Here is a 19,968-nt window from a genome sequence, read left to right on the forward strand (position 1 = left end):
TATAAACCAAATACAGACAGATAATCCGTCTCTGTGTACATGAGCCCAGGATTCCGCCCAAGTGTAGCTATCACAGGTGAAGATTCCTGGTCTGAAGTCAAACAGCCAAGCTTCTGAACCTTGAAAGTTCAAGCTGCCCTTCACAGACCCGTGCATGCTGCATGCGATTTCTCTGGTCTAGTTTCTCAGGGCTACACAGCCACCAGCCCGGAAGGTAGGGGTCGTTGAGTGGCCAACACTGTCCCCACTTTCCCGAGAGTGGGCGCCCTGAGGTCAGAGGCACTGCCTCCCAACTGCCTCATAAGGTGGCTGTCCCCACCCCTGCCGCAGACGGCGCCCAGACTCACATGAAGCCACATGAGACGCCTCCGGACGCACCCTGGCCAGTTGGAGGGGCACCGAGAGCCAGGCTGAGCCCAGGAGGATTGCTGCAGCTCCCGCTGCCCGAGAAGAGCCAGTCGGGAGGACGCCGGAGCAGGTCTGCGCTCGGGGCCGGGGGCCCTCGGGAGAGCTGAAACAGAAACCCCGCAGGCCACGGTGGTGTCCTGAGCATTAATCCACTCCTGTGCGTGGAAGGGCTTGCAGAGAGCTGGTGTGCACACCCTTTTGTGAGTTTGGTGTCACGTCCCGGCCTCAGGAGGAAGTGGGTGGAGGGTCCCTGTCGTTGGGGGGTTTTAAAGACGTTCCCATGGAGACAAGTTATCCAGAATAGGTCGCGCGTGGGACGAGCTAGAACTGCTCTGCAAATAAACTCCTGGCACGCACGGAAAGGGTGACGTTGAGCTGCAGGACAGGGAGATGGCAGGGCGAGCCCGAGCGAACAGTCCGCAGGCTGAAAGTTCAGGGACGCGGAGCCCCCACAGCCCCAGAGCCGCACAGACAGGTGCCCGCGAGCCGCTGGGGAGGCAGTGAGCACAGAGATTCCACCTGTTCACCTGCACCCAGGGACACCCTGGCTCAGGCCACGCTGGACGTGGCCCCGCCTCCAGGCAGCCGCACCCAGAAGGGGCCGTGGTGCGTTCTTTAAAGAGAGGAACAGCGGATTGCAGGCACTAAGCAGAGAGGGAGGGGAGGAGGCGGACGTGGGAGACTTTGGAGACGAGGGGCCCTGCAGGCAAGGCCCAGGGCCCGCCCCAGCCCCCCTTACTGTGGTCTCGCCGATGCAGCCGCGACCTCTGCCTTCACTCCAGCCTCATGATTGGGGGGGGGGGGTGCAGGGACCACCCTCCAGGCACCACCCAGCAGGAATGGCCATTGCGGGTGACTTCCAGGCCGTGGGGTCTCCGGAGCAGAGAGCGAGGCCCTTGGGCCCCACATGTGTCCAGCCTCAGCTCCCACTGCAGCTGGGTGTTTACCGAAGGCACACGTGCTGTGTGCACGTGTGTGCACACACATCACACATGCACATGTGCACACACGCTCACACATCCCTCAGAAGAGAAAGCACCTTTTCCGGGTTCCATACTTCCCGAACGTCACTCACAGCCACTAAAAATAAAACTTTAAAAAAGCCACAGTCAAAGCCACAAAGGCAAAGCTTCGTGAAGTGAACGTGTTCTCGGTAAACCCGACTTTTTTTAACAGCAGTGAAAAAAAGGAAAGCAAGGCTCTCCAGCTGGTCCTCCCAGTTGACGATCCTCCCGGTTGATGGTCCTCCCAGTCGCAGTCACCTTACGGGACGATCACTCGTCCTCCCTGCCGAGGACGCCGAGCTCAGGGCCCTCCCGGGGCGGCCCTACCCGCCACCCTCGTGAGCTGTGACTCTCGCACCATTTTACAGCTAAGGAGGTTCCACCTCAGGGGTTGCACCACCGTGGATGAGGGGACACAGCCCGGCTAGGGGCAGGTACTCCACCCCGAGGCCACTTTCCCCCGATACCGAGCCCACGTCCCCAGATCACCACTGTTGATGGAGCCCCAACTCCACACGGGGCCCGGATGACTCAGGGTGACTGCAGGGGGAGGCACATCCCGGGGGCCCCAATGCCCTCCCTGCCTGCACGTTGACCCCGGGGGCTTGGCCGAGTGCAGACTGGCTCACGGAGGCCCTGCCTCTTTCCACAGCCAAGTTCAGGGGCAAAGGACCTCTGGGGTGGAGGCAGAACAGGAGCCTGTGGGTCATTCAATGCGTCAAACAGCCATAAAATCGCAGCCACTTCCCAGAGGCCGCTAGGCTGGGTCCAGCTTTTCTGAGACGGAGACCCACACGCTTGTCTGGAGCTGACCTCCCTTACTGCACACGTTGGAAGACTCCCCTCTGCCTTCTACCTGCAGGCTCCTGGGGAGGAATTCCTGCACTCAAATTAAGAGGACTCTGTTCAGGGCTCCCCACGCCTCCCTCCCACCCAGAGGACCTTGCCCCCAACTAGGAGCCCCCGATATACAGGGAGGAACGAGCCAGTGACACCCAGGAGGAGGAGGGCAGGGTCCCTAGAGACAGACCGCTGGGCACCCCGAGATGACGGCAGCTCGGGGCCCCGGCCAGCTCTCCTCCCCAGGATGCTGGCAGCCCTGGGCCCGTGAGACGAGCACCCAGGGGACTCCGTCTGGGCCCCCGCTACTCTGCCAATGGACAGGACCAGATGGCGGTAATGTGAGGGGCGCTCATCTTGTCTTGGGCGGTGGGGACTGCCCTTTAGAAACCTAGACAACCACGCTGACCTCCAGGAGGAAGGAGGCTCCGGGCTGCCCGGCCCCAGACTCAAGCTCGGCAGGGGCTCTGTCTCCAGCCGCCGGGGCCTCTGGCCCCAGAGGCACCTGTTCTCACCGGGCCTGGGTCCTCACACCCCCACACTAGCTACCTTCCAGATGGTCCTCCCAGGTGAGGGCCAGTGACTTCAAGGCCAGTCCATGGGAAGGAAGGAGGTCCTGCAAATGGACAAGGTTGACATTTCTCTAGGATCCAGCAAGGGAGGACGGGGCCCCACAGCCCCCAGAGCAGACACACTGTGTGGAGCGTCTACACCGCAGACCTGTGGGCGGCGTCTACACTGCAGACCCAGCAGCCCTGCCCAGTTCTGACAGGGCAGACTAAAGGATCCATCTTCCAGAAGTGGGAAAGGTGGGAGCAAGATGGGGGCGGGGGGGACTCAGAGGCGGGCCGGCCCCCCCAGTTACGCGAAGGGAAGAACCACCGCAGCTGGAGCGGATCCTGTACTGAAGCCCTGGAGAGGCCACCCCGGCTCTCACACAGGCTCCTGCTCCCCAGGGCCTGCCTCCCTCGGTGACTCGTGGTCATCATGGTCATTCGTGGTCATCTGCACAGGTGCTCTGCACGTGCAGGGCTGGCGGAGCTCATGGGAAGGACGGGTCAGTCCAGCCCCTTCCCTTTGGAGGACAGGACTGTCTCTGATCCGCTGCCCACAGCATCACGGGCGCTGAGCCCCACTTGTCTCGGCCAGAGGGAGACCTCACTGGAGGCAGAGCTGCGGGACGTCTGCGGGAGGGGTTCCCAGAATGCCAGGCAGTGCCGATTCCACCAGGAGGGCAGGTTCAGAAACGACCAAGCTGCTCTCGTAAGATCCCAGCCTCGCAGCCTGTGAGAAGGGGGACCCATGTTTCCAGCACCCAGATTACAACATGCAAGTGTGTATGTGTGCTAAGTCAGCTCAGTCGTGTCCGACTCCTGGCAGCCCTATGGACTGTAGCCCACCAGGCTCCTCTGTCCATGGGGCTCTCCAGGCAAGAATACTGGAGTGGGTTGCATGCCCTCCTCCAGGGAGTCTTCCCAACCCAGGGATCGAACCCAAGTCTCTTATGTCTCCCGCATTGGCAGGCAGGTTCTTTACCACTAGGCCCACCTGGGAAGCCCAGATTACAACATAAGCATCCTCTAGTCAAAGCTATGGTTTTTCCAGTAGTCATGTATGGATGTGAGAGTTGGACTATAAAGAAAGCTGAGCGCCGAAGAACTGATGCTTTTGAACTGTATGTTGAAGAAGACTCTTGAGAGTCCCTTGGACTGCAAGGAGACCCAACCAGTCCATCCTAAAGGAAATCAGTCCTGAATATTCATTGGAAGGACTGATGTTGAAGCTGAAACTCCAAAACTTTGGCCACCTGATGCGAAGAGCTGACTTATTGGAAAAGACCCTGCTGCTGGGAAAGATTGAAGGTGGGAGGAGAAGGGGCCGACAGAGGATGAGACGGTTGGATGGCATCACCGACTCAATGGACATGAGTTTGAGTAAACTTCAGGAGTTGGTGATGGACAGGGAGGCCTGGCGTGCTGCAGTCCATGGGGTCTCAAAGAGTCAGACACAACTAAGCAAATTAACTGAATTGAACTGAAGCTTCCCATGAAGGACACCTCAAGCCCCCTAGGAAACACCCGACCTGGAGCTGCCGTTGAGAAGGAGGTTTCCGGGGACACTTAAATGAAACATCAGAAGGTAAACCCCGGGCCATCCGCGGCCTCCCAGCCTCAGAGCAGCTGCGTCTGAACAAGGGGAGGAAGGAGGAACGTTTAAGGTCCCAGCTGAGGACCCCCTCCTTCTCCACCAGCTGGCTCACTAGAGGAGCTGAAGCCTCCTGGTCGGGAACTGGTCCCCAAGAGGTCACGGCCAGAAGCCCGTGCGTGAGCTCAGACCCCAGTACAGTCTCCCTGGCGAGAGCCCAGGCCAGCACCCAGAGTCCCCTTGGGACGGAGCCCAGAGTGCAGCCTGCTCTTCAGGGCCGCAGACAGGCTGCAAGGCTCACGCGCTGTTGACGGAGAAGGCGCCGTTCTGGGCCATCCTCCGGGACAGGGGTCTTTCAAGGGCACGAGCTGGGGATGCTCAGAGTGAGACGGTGTGGGAGGAAAGGGTCGTGAGAAGTCAGCCACCCTGACCTCGGAGACAGAAGTGACTTCACAGGATGCTTCCCTCCACAGCCTTCGTGATGGGTTCCTGGGTCTCCCAGAGCTCTCCCTAGCAGAGACACTTTATGGAAAAATAAATACACCTTCCACCCACTAAATGGGAAACTAATCTACGTCAATAAAAGTAACTGAATTGACCCCTTTTCTCTTTGGAATGGGCTACAGTTCTCAGATGTTGTAAAGAGTCTGCCTGCCATGCAGGAAACCCGGGTTCAATCCCTGGGTTGGGAAGATCCCCTGGAGAAAGAAATGCAACCCACTCCAGGATTCTTGCCTGGGAAATCCCATGGACAGAGGAGCCTGGTGGGCTACAGTCCATGGGGTTGCAAAGAGTTGGACATGACTCAGCAACTAACATTTTCACTTTTGCAAGAAAACAAAAGCTGTGTTCTCACAGCCTCCCTGTCTTGGCGTCTCCTGAGAACAAAGCTGACCACCCATCACCCCTGGAAAAGAGGTTTCAGATTCAGCAACTGCCTAGGCAACCTGCACAGAGGTCAGCAGAGACAGAGCCTTCAGTTTTTCTTCTATTATTGGAACTTGTATCTTCAAGACAACTAGGCATACGAGCCAAAATAAGTATCTGGAATTTGTAAGGATTTGATGCAGCAAAATGACAGAAGTGTCCTAAGCTCACACAGCCATCACCCAAGGAGCCCCAGCAAGGAGCCCTGTGCTGGGCTTACTCAGTCGTGTCCGACCCTTTGCGACCCCGTGGACCTTCGTCCGCCAGGCTCCTCTGTCCATGGGATTCTCCAGGGCAGAATACTGGAGTGGGTAGCCACTTCCTTCTCCAGGGGATCTTCCCAACCAAGGGATTGAACCCAGGTCTCCTGCATTGCAGACGGATTCTTTACCATCTGAGCCACCAGAGTAACTTTAGTATTGGGTCTTATGTTGAAATCATACTATTTTGCATCTGCTAGGCTAAAATACATTACTAGAATTGTTTCTTTTCAATTTTTAATATGACTATTAAATCATTTAGAATTACATATGTGATCTGCATTATATTTCTGTTAGATAACAAGGCTTTAAAAGCAGAGATGGGCAAACATTTTCTGTTAAGGGCCAGAGAGTGACTCCTGTGGGCTCGTGATGAACAGGATCTCTGCTGAAAATTCTCAACTTGGTCCTTGTACCCTCTGAGAACATATAAAACAAATAGGTGTAGCTGAATGCCAATAAAACTTTATTTATAACAATAGACACGGCTTATCTGGCTCAAGAGTGTAGTCTGCTAACTTCTGCTTGAGACACTTGGGGGTTTTATTTATATTTTTAAATGGAATATCTTCATGACTCTTAGTCCTATGATCTGGACAGAGGGAGAAAATATGTGTAAGTGGACAATTTACCTTTCCCAAGGTGGTTTGAGTACTAAATTTGAAATGAGTGACAGTGTATTGATTTTTTTTTTTTAGCAAAGGAGAAGAAAAGTCACGGATATGGCGACTCCTGTGTGTGTAGGTGGGTCTTCCTTGTGTCAAGGCCTCCTGGACACCGGCCTGGGGAAGGGCAGGTCAGCTGCCCTCTGTTCTGCAGAGGCAGTGAGGGCCCACTGCTGCTGCTGCTGTTTAGTGACAGGTTGGTTCTGACTCTTTGTGACCCCATGGACCGCAGCCCACCAGGCTCCTCCGTCCATGGGATTCTCCAGCAAGAATCCTGGAGTGGGTTGCCATTTTCTCCTCCAGGGGATCTTCCTCACCCAGGGGTCGAGCCTGGGTCATCCTGGATTGGCAGGCAGATTCTTTACTGAGAAGCCCAAGGAGGACCTGGGGTAAGAATTTTGTCCTGGAAGCTGCAAGAGTGTGAGGTCATGCTTCACCCACAGTCCTCGTGAGAAACTGCAAGTCCGTGTAACATATTAAAGCCCACGGGGGCACAAATAAGGTCTAAACCAAGGTTCTTCTTAAAATAATTTTTAATAATAAACTGGCTCACAATGCTGCAAACAATATAAAAACAGTGATTCCTGATTTTATATAAATTAACATTTGTCAAGAATCGTTACGAGGCATCAAGATACAAGTACCAAACGGCTGGATCAAAGATAAATCACAGTGAAGAGGAACCCTGGAGAGTCGCGCAGGTGCGGAGAGAGGGGGACACCTGTCAGAGGCCAGGTGTTAGGACGGGACAGCGAGGGGACGCTGGTCTCTGGGAGCCCAGCTCTGCAGGTGGCTCCTCCGGGTGATCCGTCTGCTCCCCACCTCCCGGGGCAGCGATGGACGCGGGGAACCGGTCACACGGCCCTTGTCTTGGGAACTGGCTGGCACGTCCTCTCGGCTTCTCCTCCACATGCAGTCCTACAGAGTGACCCCTGATCGGCTCCTCAGCCCACCTGTGTCCCCAGGGCCAGGGCGGGGCGCGTCAGGAACAGCACCCAGATCTGGTCCGTGCAGGCGGCGGGGAGCGGGCGATGTCCACAGTCTGCGGTGAGCCCTGGGCCCTCTGCCGCAGGATCACGGGCACCACCATGTCGAACACCGTTTCGAACAGCAGGTCCACGTTCTTGCCGGTCTTGGCGCTCGTCTCGAAGCACATCTGCTCGGCGGCCGGCACGTCCTTCTCATCCAGCATCTTGTACTTGAGGATCTTCTTGTAAAAGGCCACCGCGTCCTCCAGCTGCACCTGCTTGGACAGCCGGGGGGCTGGGCAGCCACCACCGCTGCCGCCCACCTGCCCAGGGCCAGGTCCTCCTCCCTGGCCGCCCTCCTCAGGTGCCTCCTCACTCAGGTCCACCTTGTTGCCCACGACGGCGAAGAGGCAGTCGGCGCTGGCTGTGTCCGTCAGGCCCAGGAACCGGTCCTCCAGCTCCAGCAGGCTCTGGGCGTGGTTCACGTCGTAGGTGAGGATGACCGCAGCGGCCCCCCGACAGTACATGGAGCCCAGGCCGTGGAACTGCTCCCGCCCTGCGAGGGGAGAGGAAGTGGCTGGTTATCTCCCCTGCCTGGAGGCGCTCCCTGACCGTGCACGAAGGACCCCCAGGAGGGACCATGGATGGAATCGTGACCCCAAGAGGCGGTGTGGCTGCAGCTGAACCAGATGGAGACCCTGCTGTGCAGAGACGGGGTGATGGCCGGTCCCCGCGGCCAGCAGCTCCTGCACAATCCTATCCACCCACCACAGTGAGCCCACAAAACAAGGGGCACAGCCGGGCCCTGCTCTCCTCCTCATGGGCGGCGGGGGCTCCTATTCTTGCATCTTACTCAAGGGTGCTTAGATGAAACGCTCCCACCAGGGTCTGGCTTATGGATAATGTGGCCAGGAACCCCTCCTGGTGGGGCCGTCTGCCTCCCCGGCCCGGCCCGCCCCCTCCCCCGCTCCGGGGGCTCACCCAGCTCCCAGAGCCCCAGGCCCTGTCCCACCTCCAAGACCACCGCCCCAGGCTGCGGGCCACCTGGAGGAGGAGCTCAGAACTCCTGTAGGGAAAAGAGGGCAACTCTGCTTTCGAGCCAAGCTGGGTGCTGCTACGCACACCACACGCAAAGCAGGCAGGGACGTCCCCCTGCCGCAGGCGGGCGGGCGCCCCGAAGCCTGGACCCCACTTGCCCAGAGCGGGCAGTGGCAGCGGGGTGAGAGGTCCCGAGTCCCTCATGCCCCCTCTCCCCCTCCCCTGCCCACGGGCACCCCTCAGGGCTGCAGGAGCCCCGGGGGCAGTCTCCGAGGGGGACGGAGGTTCAAGGAGGACCGGAGTCCAGGACACAGTGCCGGACCCCAGGAGCCCAGCCCGGGCTGCGCCCACCCTGAGAGCCTCACCCAGCCTGAGGCTTTCTTTGCCTTTCAGTTTTCAGGGTGCTTTCTGAGCTGGGCAGTCACAGCCAGAACACAGAATGACTCTCCCCTGGGCAGACCTCCTCTCTGGTCCTCTGGGAGAGGGTGGGCACCCCCGAGGGCTTCTGCTGTGACCTTCCAGGGGGTCCCCGGCTCCCCTTCATGTCCCCCTGAGCCCCGGCGCATTCAGCACAACCCCGAGTGGAGGCCTCGGTTACGTGGCTGACAGACACCTGTCTCCACAACGACACTCAGGGCGATTAAACTCGCTGCGCACGTGAAGCCACAAAAATTCCTCCGTTTTTTTAGAAAAAGGAAAAGCATGATGGAAGATTTCTTGGTTTCGTAACAGTTTGGTCTGATTTGCTAGGTGGTCAAGCCTCGTTCATGTCAGAGGCTGAGATGACATCCTTGCCCCCATCTCAACTCCCACCTTTACTGAACTGCAGACGCAGGGGGAGGGGGGTGATGGGGAAAGCGAGGGGGTGAGGACAGGTGGGGGGGGAGCAGGCAGGGGGACGGGGGAGGCCCGAAACCCTGATGCATCAAAGCCCCAAAGAACTGAAAGTCCGTCACGTCAGATCGCCAGAAGCCCTGGATGCGAGAGGCCCAGACCACAGACGGCGGCAAGACAGCGCCCCTCACACCGGGGTCTCCAGCGTCCACGTGGGACCGCGTTCATCCCCGGGTTTTCCCAAATGCCCCCCGGTTCCCCTTCTTCCTCGCTCAGGACGGGCAGATGGCTCACTGAGTGCACGAAGGGCAGCCCCCTAAATGCAGGAGGGGCCCCTTTCGGAAGGCATTCCAGGCCCCCCGGCACAGGCGGAGGGAGACCCCCCGCCCCCGGGCCCGCGTGTGGAGCAGGACGAGCAAGCCAGACTCCGTGCGCTGGGCCTGTTCCTTTAGCGCCAACCCTCCTGTCGTGATCCACGCTGAGTCACGCTGGCTCAGCACCTTCCGTAAAAGAATGCTGCCTGAGGCCTGGAATACACTGGAATATGCATTCTCTGGGCTCTGGCCTTCGAAGGTATAACTCATTTTCATTCATCTTGAGATAAAAGGTTACAGAACAGAAAAATAATGATTGTCTTGTCGGAGGTGGCACGGAACCTGCAGACAACGGCCGGAACCAGAGACACCGGCACCAAGAAGCTGGCATCAACCAGTCCAGCCCCCGCCCTTCTAGAAGAAACTGGACTGCCACTCGGGGAAGGTGAGTCTTGGGGACGCTAGTCGACCACATTCTCGGTCTGCTGGCTGTCCGAGCAGAGTGGCTACTCCTGGCCCCAACAACCCATCCCTGATTTATCGGCCTGTCACGCGGCGAGCAGCCCAGTGGTGGACTCTGTAACATGGACACCTCTCTGGGCATGTCCCGTCCCCCACGGAGGAGCCCAGGAGCAGCCCTGGACTGCTTGCCCACACTCCCTGGTGTCTGCAGGGCTCCCCGTCCTTTAGCACATCCTGACACGCCTGCCCCGAGCTGGACTCTGACCTCCGGAAGATCGGGGCCGGAGTTGCCTTCATTCCTTCCTGGGGTGTGCGGGGTGCGGCAGCCCCAGCGCTGACTGACCCTGCCCATCCCGCCCCTGCCCCAGCAGGTCTCAGGTGGATGTGAACCTTGCAAGTCAAAGTTCAGTTTTAACACCCTTCAGCGCTGGACTCAGCCAGCGCCTGACCCAGGCCGTCAGGGAACCAGCGCCCCCAGGCAGTCACTCCTCCTTGAGTATCCGGGCTCCGTCCCCCCACCCCCCGAAGCACCCCAGCCTCTCTGAGCCTGCTGGACGCCCCCCCCATTTCCTCCCGGAAGGATGGAGCACGTGGAGGAGGTGGATGGCAGGGGAAGCTCCAGGGAGGGCGGGTCAGGGTGAGATCGTCTGCCCTCGCGGCAGAGCACCAAGCCCCCAGCCCGTCCTGCCAGCAGCCCCCGGCCAGGCTCTCACGGTCCCGATTTCTAGTCCAGGGTCCAGAGGCCCCCGCTGACGACAGTGGGCAGAACGCAGGAGTCCATGACCTTGATCTGGCAGAGGTGGAATATCTGTTCTCAGCATCCTCTAACCGAAAGCTGGCATTCCCTCCACTCCACAGACTGCAGGCAAGCAGAGGTGACAGCAGGAAGCAACCCCTGCACGTCACTGCCGACAGCAAACACAGCGGCTTTCAAGCCTCACTACAGTTGTGTATGTTTACCATCAGCTCAACATCTCAATCGCTATCAACCTGCCAGTAAGGAAACTCGGTTTTCTGGCCAAACTTGGTACTTTACTGCACGTGTTTAAATATAGGATTCAGAGAAAGGGTCATGGGTAGGTGCCACTCGGACACAAGGGAATCCTTGGCACGAAGGAAATGAAGAACACTTGGTTCAGGGTCTTTGGAGTGTGAGTTGAAAGCATGACACCTCCACGCATGTGTTTATGTAAAACACAGAGGCCTTTGCCAACAAGTCAGCCTCCGGCCAAATGGCCAAGAAACACAAGCAAGTTACACCCCAGTCATTCTGAGATGGTCACATCCCGCCACAGACAGCAGCCCGGCCTCCCCGGGGGACAGTCTCCTGCCCGCGTGGCCAGCCCTGGAGAGAACAGCCCGCAGAGAAGGACACCACGTTCGGGAGAAGGGTCTCAGGGGCTGCACCCGACCAGTCACCTCCCTCGCTCGGAGAGGGACCCTGAACCAGGGACCCGCTTCTCCAACAAAATCCCAAGCATTCCCCAAGCGATCTGACGGGGAGGCGAGCTGGAGAGGGGAAACCCGGGCAGGTCTCGCAGGGCACGCCTCCCGTGAGCCCCCGGGATGCTGAAGATAAAGCAAGTCTAGACTCCTACTGCCGGAAGGGCACCCCGCCACCCTGGGTGCTCCCCACAGCCCCTCCTAACGCGCAGACAGCAGGTCGGCCCTCTGCCTAACAACTTAATTGCAAATTTCATGTCAAATTGCCCTCTGTGCCTCCAGGCAGACACGAAACAGCATCCCCACTCCCTTCATGAACCCCTATGGGACATGACAATCAAGGCATCTCCCCAAACTGGCAACAGGAGGCTTTAGTCAAAAAGAAAAGAAAATAAGAAATGCTGCCCCACCATTACCACTGGGCTGGGACCTTTCCTCTCACACGTACTAATCTCACAGACAGCGAGTGGCAGCTAAGAACACCATCAGCTCCCACCAGCTAGATTTCACAAGCGGGTGACGGGCGGACACGCCAGCTTCCACGTCTGTTACATGGTTTTCTCTGAGGACAACAAGGCGACTGTTAATGACCAAGGCCTAAAATAGCTCTTCTTTCCAGATAAAACTGTCTGGTTTGCCCTTTTAAAACCAAAAAAGATAAATAATAACAATTCCAAAACAGAAAGCAAAATAACTATCTAAGTAGGACCTAAAGCATCCCAAATGCCAGCCTGAAAAGAGGTGGACACGGCTGGTGATCAAACCCTGGACCTGCCCTCTACCCGTCAACCAACACAAACGAGCTGAATGCCGTGACCCCAGCTAAAGAATTTACGATTGTGCAGTTTCCAGGTTTGAAATTCTCAAATCTTGTTCTGGATCTAACCCAGAGCCCTCAGCCCACTTTCAAACAAGCATAGCGCCCATACTAAGGCCGGCCAGTCTGACAGGGAACAGAGGCTCTGAACATAGTCCAAACTGCCTCTAAGTGGGAGCCTGGCATTCCTGGCATCACAGAGGCAGTGAGGACCACGTGGGGAGGTGGCGAGACGCGGCTGTCTGCAGTCAGCTCTGGGCGTATCTGAACCCGAGGCTCTGGAGCAAGTTTCCCAGGAGTTTGTGAGTGTCCGCTGAGCCGGAAGTCAGGCCCTGCATCTGGCCTGCTGTCATGTCAGCTCTTGGACCCCTCAGAGCGATGACTTCCTTGTCTGTGTGATGGGCTTGAACTGGGATGCTCACAGGGTCTTCCCCGAATGCTCGAATTCTGAGAAGGTATCTCTCTCTCTCTCACCTTCTTTCCCCAAGCCAGGTCCCTTAGCCCCGGCTCCAGAGCAGAAGCTCTAGGCAATCGGGCACTTTCCTCTTCTTCGTGGTCCATTTATGGGGATGTCAGGACACCGGGCTCACCCTGCACCAGCCCTGAGGGCGCAATGAGAAAAGTCACCAGCTGCTTCACGTTTAACCAATGCAACCGAGGCTCAGGCTGCCAGGCTTGGCGAACCCACGTGGCCGTGCAGGGCGTCTCCCTTGGAGCTGGAGACAGGGACGGTCCGCAGGGCCGCAGGGCCAGAGGAGGGCTGGAGGAGGGGCAGCCCGGAGCTCTGGTCAGCCTGTCACACTGCTGACTGGTCTCCTACATGTTCCGTATTCGTACGAGGCGTACTCTCAGAGGACGACCTTCTCCCCTATTCCCGGGGTGCTTGGTCATGTGACTCCCGCCCACTGTGTCCCTAGAGCTGAAAAGCAGCCCCGGGCAGGAGGACAGAGGTCAGCGGCCACAGACACCCCACCCAGCTGCTGGACGGTGAAGATCTGCGCCCAGATTCCTTCTCTTTGATGCTGCAGGTGAAGTCACCTCCTGCCAGGTGACGACCAGCACTTCAGCCCGAGGGGCATGTCCTTTTGGCTTAGACAGTTTTAAATAACCCAGTGGGTGGTGCAGCCACCAGAAACCATGTTGCAACACTGGCTGCATATTTTAATCATGGAGGGGGCAGCTTTTAAAAAATACTGATGCTCAGACTCCCCCACCCCGGAGCACAGGAACCAGGATCTGGGGCGTGGGTATCCTGCGCCTTTAAAAGCTCTCCTGGAGAACGTGATGTGCAGCTGGAAGTGAGCGGAAGGGGGAGAGAAGAGGCCGTCACTCAGGGTAAATGACCCTTATTCCAGGCCAGTTGAAGAGCAAGGTCTATCAGGAAATGTAAGGGCAGACACTGAAAGAAAGAGGAACTCTGAAAACACCCACAAAAACACTGATGTGGTAACATGAAGATAAAAAACAGATCCACAGAACCGGAGATGGGGGCACATAGACACTCCAGGACCGTCTCTGGGACGACCCAGCACAGCCCGGAGAAGCTCAGACCAGAGTGAGCTGTGACGTGCTTCCCGTCCAAGACGAGTGTAAAATGCGAAATAAAATCCTTCTCCAAAGTTTCCAAGTTCCCCCGCATCATTGTAAACAAACCACCTGAAGGACGACTTTAGTTTTGCTGTGCACAGCGTGGTGAGTTTCGACAACAGGTTACCATCCCAGGCAAGATCCAGAACATTCCGTCTGCGTGTCTGTGTTTACACTGACAGTGAACCTGGTGCAAAACCGGCCTGAGGAAACAGCTGCCCTCAGGAGCGGCCACAAAGAACAGATGCTTAAAGCTCTGCCGTGCAGGGTCCGCGCGCCTTCCCAGGGTGATATAGGAGGTCAGCTCTGTGTGGGCCCAGCGCTGGGCACGGTGCCTCTACCCGTGTGTGCAAAGCCACTTCATCGCAAAGTCCACCCTCCACCCGGAGGCTCCAGTGTATGAGGGTGAGTGTCTGCCACTGAGCTGCTGGGGTGTGATGCTTAATCTTACGTGTTGACATGGCCAGGGCGTGGTGCCCGGTCGTGTGGTCTGATCTGCATCTGGATGTTGCCTGGTGGGTACTTTTGAATGTGATCAACATCGGCAATCAACCGACTTAGTAAAGCTGATCACCCCCATGATGTGGGTGGGCCTTGTCCCATCAGTTGAAGGGCTTTAAGAGCCAAGACTGAGATTTCCTGGAGAAAAAGGAACTTCCGCCCCCATATGACAACCTGAGTTATAAGGTATTGTGCCTGAGTTTCTGCCCTTGCTGCCCAAACCTGCTTCCAGGTTTTGGACTTGAGATGAAACAGCAGCTCTTCCTGGCGGGTCTCCTGCCTGCCAGCCCACCCTGTGCAGTTCAGACTTGCCAACCACACACTCCCGGGGCCAATTACTCTCCCCCTCCCAATCTAAATCCATGTCTGTCTTTCTGTGTGTCTGTCTGTCTCTCTCCGTGTCTGTCTGTGTGTCTGTCTCTCTCCGTGTCTGTCTCTCTCCATGTCTGTCTCTCTGTGTGTCTGTCTGTCTCTCTCAGGAGGATGTGTATATATGTATCCTCTTGGTTCTGAGTCTCCGGTGAAGCCTCACTGACACACTTGCTTCTCTGCAAAGGGTCCCCTGGGAACGTGGCCGCTCGTAAGGCCAGACCCTCCAGCGGGCAGGACCGTCTCAGCAGCCCGTCCCCCTTTCCTCTCCACTTCCCCCCCACGAGCAGAGACCACCCCGCTGGCCCCTCCCACGTGGGTCAGCTCCCCGATGCCCTCCCGCACCCGGCACCGCGGCAGCCCGAGGTCAAGCCTCACAGCCAAAGTGGCCTGCGAGGAAGGGGAAGCGGCCTGAGAGACTCTTCGCGACGGCAAGGCTCACCCGGACGCGAACTGCCTTAAGGCTCCCGGCCTGTCCTCCTCAGTGGCCTGGCTGCTTCTCCTCCTAAGTCAGGTCCACAAAGGGAGAAGCCTCCTGCCCCCCCGTGCTGGGGCACCCCCGGCTTCAGGACGGAGCCGCACGCGCGAAGCCGCCGCGCCCTCTCCAGCCGGGTGGCCAAGCACGGGAAGGACGGGGTTTCCGCAGCGGACACCAGGGCACACGCTTTACTGGGCACGGGCAGGCCCGGCGCGGGGAGGCGAGGAATGGAACCAGGGATTCATGTCGGTCTTTTCTTGGGTTTCAAGTTATCGTCTCCCTTTTTATCTTTTATCCTTGTGTTCTGTCCTATAAAAGAGGCAGTTTCGAAAGTCTCCTCTCCATCAGCAGGGGGTTGAGAGTCAGGCCATAAAGACGGCGGCCCGCATCCCCGGATCCTGTGAACGGAGCCTCGTCGGACGTCGCAGGTGTAATCAGGTTGCGATGCAGTCGTTAGGCTGGAACCTAACCCAGTATGAACAGTGTCCCGGGAAGAAGAGGAGTGAGGCGGGCACGGCACCCACTCCAGGCTGCCTGCCTGGAGAATCCCACGGACGGGGGAGCCTGGTGGGCTACAGCCCGTGGGGTCGGAGAGCGTCGGATACGACTGAGCGACTCACACACACACACACACACACACTCAGATGGATGATGATGCACAGACAATGCGTCCACCAGCCGGGAACACCGGCGCCCACCTGAAGCTGGGGGTGGGGGAGCCTTCAGAGGGAGCACGGCCCTGCCCAGCCCTGATTTCAGACTTCCAGCCTCCAGACCCACGAGACGATGCACTTCTGTTGCTTTAAGCCACCAGCGTGCGGAGTTTTATCACGACAGTCCCAGGAAACTCTCACTCCACGAAGGTATGGATCAGGCTGCAGGCCCATGGCCTCCCCATTCACAGACGCCAACAGTCATGAATTGAACAAGGACAGCGCCCACGTGTCGGCCACGAGAACCTTCTGTCCCACCCCCACCGCTTCCTCTCCTCTCAAGAGCTAGGCGCTGGTGAACTTCAGTGAACCCCCTGGAGGAGAAGCTGACAAGGATGTCGAGATAACAGGGAACTCAAACACCCAGCCTCAAGGAAAATGAAGAGTCACGTGTCGCCTTCCGAGCCCGAGTCAGCAACTCTGCCTGCTTCCTGAAAACAGGCCGTAATTAGTGCACAGAGCTCAGTCACGGGGACAGAAATGCCCAAAGCTGCTTCACTGGTTCCAGCTTGACCCCAGGCTGCTCAAATGAATGACCTTCAACCTCTAGGCTGCCTTGCACAAGAAGAAATCACCACCCACATCTGGCCCAAGTCCCTTTTGAGAAATTCCAAAAGGGAGAGGCGAGGAAGGTGGAAAAGAAAGCCAGCGCATAATCCAGACGAGCAGCGGCTTGCGGGCTGTGTCTTAAGAGGGGGGCTGTCAGCAATGGGCAGTGAGCTTCAGGGTGACCAGTGCCCCTCGGGCAAGGGGTCGCCTCGTCAAGCAGGCAGAGCAGAAGCGGGAGCTAGTCTGGCTCTCACGGCGAGCGCGCTGCATGTGAATAACTTTCCCGGAGTTAACACATCTGCAGTGCTCACGGCATCCACACTCGTCACACACACAGCCACTGAACCCCTCCCATCCCCCAGGGGGACTGCGGCCGCACACCCACCCCCAGGCCTGATGGAAGCCCTGGCAGAGGAGACAAGGGTCAGGGGCACACAGGCAGAGGCGGTCCTGAACCCCAGCCACCAGATCTAGGGTCCAGGGTCAAGATCCTGAGCGCAAGGCTGAACTGCCAGATCAAATCCTTCTCCAAGCTGGGTCAGCGGGACAAGACTGGGCTCGCCTGCTCCCTGGAAGGAAGCCTATGACCAACCTAGACAGCGTGTTAAAACGCAGAGACATCACTTTGCTGACAAATGTCTAGTCAAAGCTATGGTTTTTCCAGTAGTCATGTATCGATGTTAAGAGTTGAACCACAAAGAAGGCTAAGTGCTGAAGAATTGATGCTTTTGAACTGTGGTGTTGGAGAAGACTCTTGAGAGTCCCTTGAAAGGATGACTATCCGTCCTAAAGGAAATCAGTTCTGAATATTCATTGGAAGGACTGATGCTGAAGCTGAGGCTCCAATCCTTTGGCCACCTGATGCGCAGAACTAACTCATTAGAAAAGACCCTGATGCTGGGAAAGACTGAAGGCGGGAGGAGAAGGGGGAGACACAGGATGAGATGGTTGAATGGCATCGCCAACTCGATGGACGTGAGTTTGCACCAACTCTGGGAGACAGCGGAGGACAGAGGCGCCTGGCATGCTGCGGTCCACGGGGTCACCAAGACTCGGACACAACTTAGCGACTGAAGAACAACAATCTCAAAATCTAGAAGAAGTAAGGAGGGGATGCTCACTGCTACCGCTCTGTTATCAGAGACTGAGCAAACCCTAAAGGCAAGATAAGCACCCACGGCGAAAACCTGAGTCCTCAGTGGAAACAGCCCCCACAGGGTGTGGACGCCCTGAAGCGATTGTGCTCTGAAGGCGGAAAGCCGCATTTTTCCAGCTCCACATGATTTCAGCCTGGCCTCACCAACCCGGTGGGGTAGTCCAGGGACCAGGCGCCTCCCTGGCTGAGCCCCGGCCCCACGACCCTTCCACGTCATCGCCTGCAGAAACCTGGGGAGATCCCGTGCAGGGAAAGATCCTGAGCCGACAGTCACCAGCTGGAGGTGAAAGCGGAGCAGTTGAAAAGGAAAACAATAAAATCCTACCCCACAATATTAGTGAGGGTATCTCTTCTGCCAGAAGAAAGAACTAAGACCTCAACCCCGATTAATGAAGGACCCTGGCCAAGGCGGTGCCTAGATAGCATTTTAAAGATAAACTGTTTTAAATCCAATGATCCAACTGAGTTTGCTTGCATTTATAGGTCCTTTGTTCTTGATCGTCTGTGACCATCAAAAGGCATCCCAAACAGAGCCGGGCTTCATGACACAGAAGAGGTGAGTCTTCCAGGAGGCCCGCAGGCTGACACCACTAACAATGAAAACCAGTTTGTGGGATTTCACTCCCAGATCAGTGGGCAACTACTTAACCACAGTCATCCTAACCCATGCCCGTATGATGAGGTTTTTTTTTCCTTCTATAAATAATGGAACCCAAACCCCAAATGATTTCCAACTCAAAAAGTACCAACACATGGGAGAGAGGAAAATGTATTTATTTCCACATTTCAATACATGTACAATGACATGTACCCAAATCAGCACACGTGTCATTTCTGTTGTTTCTGTTTGGCCATTTGAAGCCTGAACAAACAGCAAGAATACATATGATATACAAACCACCCACATAATTACCTGCTCATAAATTAATCCCTCACCTACGATTCACTGATTGGGCTTTATGAGATAATTCTCAAGGTCAAATAATTAAAACTGGAATTCTCAAATTACTCATTCTCTTCAGACATAGATTTACTAAAAATAATTCAGTTAGAAGACCAAACAATATAAAGGGACGTTGTTTAGCAGTCTAGTATTAAGAAAAATGGCAAATCCAAAGAAAATACAGTTACGTGACAGATTTAACTTTAAGAAACAAAAACTCTCACAGACGAGGATATTAAATCCCAACCTCCTCTACCTTCAACAGATACTCTGTTGTCCCGGGGGAATTAATTTTTAAAACGAGATTATCAAAGAAAAAGTCAATTATTTGCAAAATCCTCTACTTATTAAAGCAGGAAACTAAAAGCATTTCAGATTTTTGGAAGCAAGTTTTAACTTGCTTCAAAGACAAGATTGAACTGCAAATATTATGTTAAGAAAGCTCTCTACTATAAAGGGTTTTCTCAAAATATTAAGTATCTAAAATGGCTCCTGATCTGGGGTAACCCATTCAGTAAATATCCCAGGTATTTCTAAAAGAATTTGTCTTTTGTCTTCCTCTCCATAATATAAAGTCTTCTGAGAAATACACAGCTCACAGCGAATGTTTTCCTGAAACAATCACCTGCCTTACCTGAGGTTCACTTTCCAAGGTTTCAGATGACACTTGGTCAACCACGGCCCAGAAATATTAAAGAGAAAATTTCAAAAATAAACAACTTGTAACTTTTGAAGTGAGTCCTGTTTTATTTATGACAGGGTATTGTTACAACTGTGGTATTTTATTTAGTTGCTGTTGTCAATCTCTTATGGTGCCTAATTTATAAATTAAATTTCATCAAACATATGGGTGATGTAGGAAAAGTATTATATAGAGAGAGTATGGTACCACCTGCAGTTTCAGGCATCCACTGAGGGTCTTGGAACACATCTCCCAAGGATAAGGGGGCAGCACAGTAATTCTAACCCAACGGGAGGCTATTAAGCCTTTTCTGAACAATCCGAAGGAAACAAAGGATTTTACACATGTTCACCAAGTCTAGTTATCTCCTGCTCGACAGACTGGGTGTGTCCTAACACAATTCCCTAGAAAGTACATTGTCCACAGACAGATTTGAAAATCAGAAATGCCTTCTGGGAATGATCAGGTTCCTGGATATAACTGCATCAATTAACAGAACAAAAACTCTTTCAAATCTATCATATCAAAGTATTTTGTTTAAATTTTTAAAAAACTGCCATTGACAAAAAAGTGTTTTGTTTGAACTTAGTTTGTCATATTTAAATATAACAAAATTATGCTATACATAAAAGCAAAAATTTTAAATAATTCCCTCGAAGAGTCAAATTCACAGAGATAAAAAGCAAAAAAGTAGTTACGGGGTGGGGGGTGGTGTTTGGAGGGCTGGGGGTCAGGTTTGTGTTTAATGGGGACTGAGCTTCAGTTGGAAGATGAGAAAGTTATGGAGATAATAGTGGTGACTGTCACACAATAATGATAATGAGCTTAATGCCACCAAGCTGTACACAAAAATGAGTGAACTGCT

General features: G+C 55.4%; 1 protein-coding gene and 1 long non-coding RNA gene across 2 annotated transcripts in view; one reads left to right on the top strand and one right to left on the bottom strand.

Moving 5' to 3' along the window:
* Positions 1 to 349: 349 nt before the first annotated feature.
* Positions 350 to 6,747, top strand: LOC145530473 (uncharacterized). Its single transcript, XR_014071817.1, has 2 exons — positions 350 to 3,721; positions 5,656 to 6,747. It is a non-coding gene; the product is annotated as an uncharacterized LOC145530473 (long non-coding RNA).
* Positions 6,748 to 6,764: 17 nt separating this feature from the next.
* Positions 6,765 to 19,968, bottom strand: part of RAB20 (RAB20, member RAS oncogene family) — a 29,326-nt gene continuing 16,122 nt past the window's right edge. The window contains exon 2 of the mRNA XM_081551901.1: positions 6,765 to 7,773. Coding sequence (XP_081408027.1) covers positions 7,232 to 7,773 — 542 coding nt within the window. The 3' untranslated portion in view covers positions 6,765 to 7,231. The remainder of the gene's footprint in view (positions 7,774 to 19,968) is intronic.

The sequence above is a fragment of the Giraffa tippelskirchi genome, chromosome 12, assembly GCF_054371585.1.
Source record: "Giraffa tippelskirchi isolate mGirTip1 chromosome 12, T2T-mGirTip1v1.2.pri, whole genome shotgun sequence".
In the NCBI taxonomy this organism is placed as follows: domain Eukaryota; kingdom Metazoa; phylum Chordata; class Mammalia; order Artiodactyla; family Giraffidae; genus Giraffa; species Giraffa tippelskirchi.